Here is a 3,016-nt window from a genome sequence, read left to right as displayed (position 1 = left end):
GCTATCCGCGAACCGCCATGCAAGTGTAACAGTTGCATGATACATAATGCATTCGCCGTTCATAATGTAGGCTGTGTAGGGCACGTCGAGATACTTCATAGGTAGGCCAAGCGCGGCGACAAGCTTATGAGAGATCATGCTCTCATAACTGCCTGTGTCGATCGACCACTTGACGTACCATTGTGATTTGCTACTGTGATCAGGCAATGTGGGGTCTTGTGCAGGCTGAACTGTACCATAGTAGTAGTTGTAGGTTGCAAGGTGGGGATTGTAGTCAAAATATTAGTGGCATACGATGAGTTACCCTTGCCAATTGTAGCTGACTGCGTCGTTGCATGAGAGTACTTGCATTTGTCGCCGAAAATGCAGGTTCCAGCTTAGAACTTCCTGCAGGGCTCCAGAGCCGTTGCAATAGAGGCTAGCTCAGCTGGGGGCGTTGACGTAGTGGTAGTAGTTGCAGTAGCTACAGTAGTATAAGATAGGGTTGCATGTAGAAATGTGCATCGAGTACCATAGGTACATCGTCCTTGAAGGTTAAGACGACATATGTTAGTGGGTGAGTGCTATGTAGGTGCATTCTGACTCTCCTGTTTGTAGCCGCTAGATTCTTCGTAAGAGATACACCAGTCCACCATGTCATTGAGAGGAATAGTTGCTTGAGGGTGTATTTGTAGGAGTGGTTGTCGCAGCCAAACTGGGAGGCCATCTAGGAAGGCTCGACGTAACGCCGTGAGGGGTCTCTCGTGGTTGAGATAGCGCGCATGTTACAATGATGCTGTGTAGGGCTTCGACATTCTTAAAAGTAGTGTGATTGATATCTCGGGCGGGTGGTGTGCATGATATATATTGTCCACGTTGCTAGTGATAGATCAACGGTTGTTAAACGAGGTGCCTTGCCATACCTTGCCGTCTAGTGGTTGGAAGCCATAGAACTCCTGCTAGAGACTTAGCGGCCTCAGTTGTGCTTGTTATAGTCGCAGATGCTGGAATGGATGTTGAGGTCGATTCGGACGAGTAGACCGAAGAAGACCGGTGACGATTAGCTTTGGATTGCTTGAGGAGGCGTAGACGATCTACATTATGTTGCAAATTGCTTTCTCGATGTCCTTAACGCTGACGAACTCTAAATCAGATACATCCTTGAGCTTGAGGGTTGTAAGGAGTGGTCTGTAGGGACCCTACAGTAGGGTCCAAGGCCAGCGGATTCTCCACCAGCTGTTGGGGTTCCAACCATACTAGCAACGCGACGAAGTGAGGATATGTGTGAGCTGCACTTGAATCTACTTGAAGTAGACTACTTCTGAGCTCTGAGTGATACGTTCCTTCGCCATGTTAACAGTGCGAGAAAATATGCACATGGTGAGCTATGTTAGATTATCATTCGCTCTCTAGAACAATCTTGCTGTCTTGAGATTTTGATACTTCGTTGTTCATCATGAAACGGTTGAAGTAGTTCAGGGGGAAGTCCCAAAAGTGATTAAGTTAAGTTTTTTCCTCTCTCTCCTGAGATTATCAACAGAGTCGTGTTGGTATGTACGGTAACGAAGAAGTTGACTATGGTGATGATGACAGTATTTCATCCTCTTGGGATGATACTGCTCAATCGTCGGACACTCATCTCTTTCATGGTGCATCATCCGAGAAAGAGAAAGAGAGTGATATGGTTGAAACCAATACTGGCACTCATGGTGACGACCTTGCTTTCATGAAGAATATTCGTGCTGCTGCGCAGATGGTTACTCGAGCTTCTGGTGATATCGATTATACTGGTAGGAACCCTGTTGACACGCTTCAAAGGGTCCTGGGTGTGAATATGGGGAACCCCATATATAAATGTATGGCTTTCAGATGCCCTAAGGGCAAAGATCTTGGCTCTTCAGTATTTGCTTGGGCTCGATCTTGGAATGTACAAACCCACCCTGATGGCCATGACTACACTATGGTTGAACGTGGGAAGCCCCGTTCATGGGATTACCCAAGGGTGTGGGATAAGATTTGTCAGGCCACGACAAATTGTCAACTTGATCCTGCTCCTTTGCAACTGTTGGCTCTGTGCCTGGTCGCTCCGAGGGCCATCAGTGACCAAATCGCCAATGGTGCTCTCAAGGACCTGAAGGATCACCAGACCTCTGACCTGCCAACTAACTCTTGTTTGTTAGCTTGGCAGGATGTCAACAATAAGTCATCTCCGAGTGAGATTGCTGATGCCTTCTCGAAGTTCATTGAGGGTTGCCGTCGTATGGTAAAGCAAGCTAGAGATGATATGGTTATCTTGAGTACGGCCGAGCGACCACATAAGTACAATCCCATCCTACTTCTACGTGAATATGTCGGCCTTCCTGGCAAAGTCAAAGAACAACCCCAACCATGGAGTCGAGTCTTTGCTCGTGAGAAAAAGATCATCGAGAAGATCGCTGAACACTCGGACGGTACTGAGATTAATTGGTCCATGCGACGCCTTCTTTATGTTGAGCTCATTGCTTCGAGCAAACGCTGGCAATTGAAACGAGAATCACTGATGGGTTGTATGGAGCGCATCCGTACCAGTAAGTGTCCCGAAGATGTGATGGAGATATTAACGGAAACTGCCTATGAGGCAAAGTTCACTAGCATTGATACTCTCCTGTACTTGAAAAGATCTAGTGGAGGTCCCTTAGATACGGGTGAGCAACGAGGCGCTCCCAGAGCAAGAATAACGACTGGTGATGTGAGTACGACCAACAGTGAAGTTATTATCACTCCTCGTTCGAGGAGCTCCTCGACCACTGATGATGAAGTGATTCGTAGAGCTCCAAGGTCAAGTTTTAATCCACCTGCTCGGATTAAGTCCGTAGCGGCATCACATGGTATAAGCATGAATGACTTGATGACTAGGATGAATAAAAAACTTTGTATCGTGTGTGGTGAGAATGGGCACATGTACATGAACTGCCGAAAGTATGAAGTTTCTGCCTATCCCGAAGGTTGTTGTGCTGCTATTAACAGTGTTAATAATAAGTTACTTATCGAGCCTGTT

The 3,016-nt window shown here is 46.8% G+C and overlaps 1 protein-coding gene across 1 annotated transcript in view; it reads left to right on the top strand.

Annotated features, from left to right (window-relative positions):
- Nucleotides 1–1,531: 1,531 nt before the first annotated feature.
- Pmar_PMAR027602 (hypothetical protein) overlaps nt 1,532–3,016 on the top strand; it is a gene marked incomplete at both ends in the record, with an annotated part of 1,908 nt that continues 423 nt past the window's right edge. Inside the window, one exon of the mRNA XM_002786045.1 lies at nt 1,532–2,663. Coding sequence (XP_002786091.1) covers nt 1,532–2,663 — 1,132 coding nt within the window. The remainder of the gene's footprint in view (nt 2,664–3,016) is intronic.

This window comes from Perkinsus marinus (assembly GCF_000006405.1).
Source record: "Perkinsus marinus ATCC 50983 genomic scaffold scf_1104296931912, whole genome shotgun sequence".
Lineage (NCBI taxonomy): Eukaryota > Perkinsozoa > Perkinsida > Perkinsidae > Perkinsus > Perkinsus marinus.
Note: the sequence above shows the minus strand (reverse complement) of the source record. Positions and strands in the feature narration are given on the sequence as shown.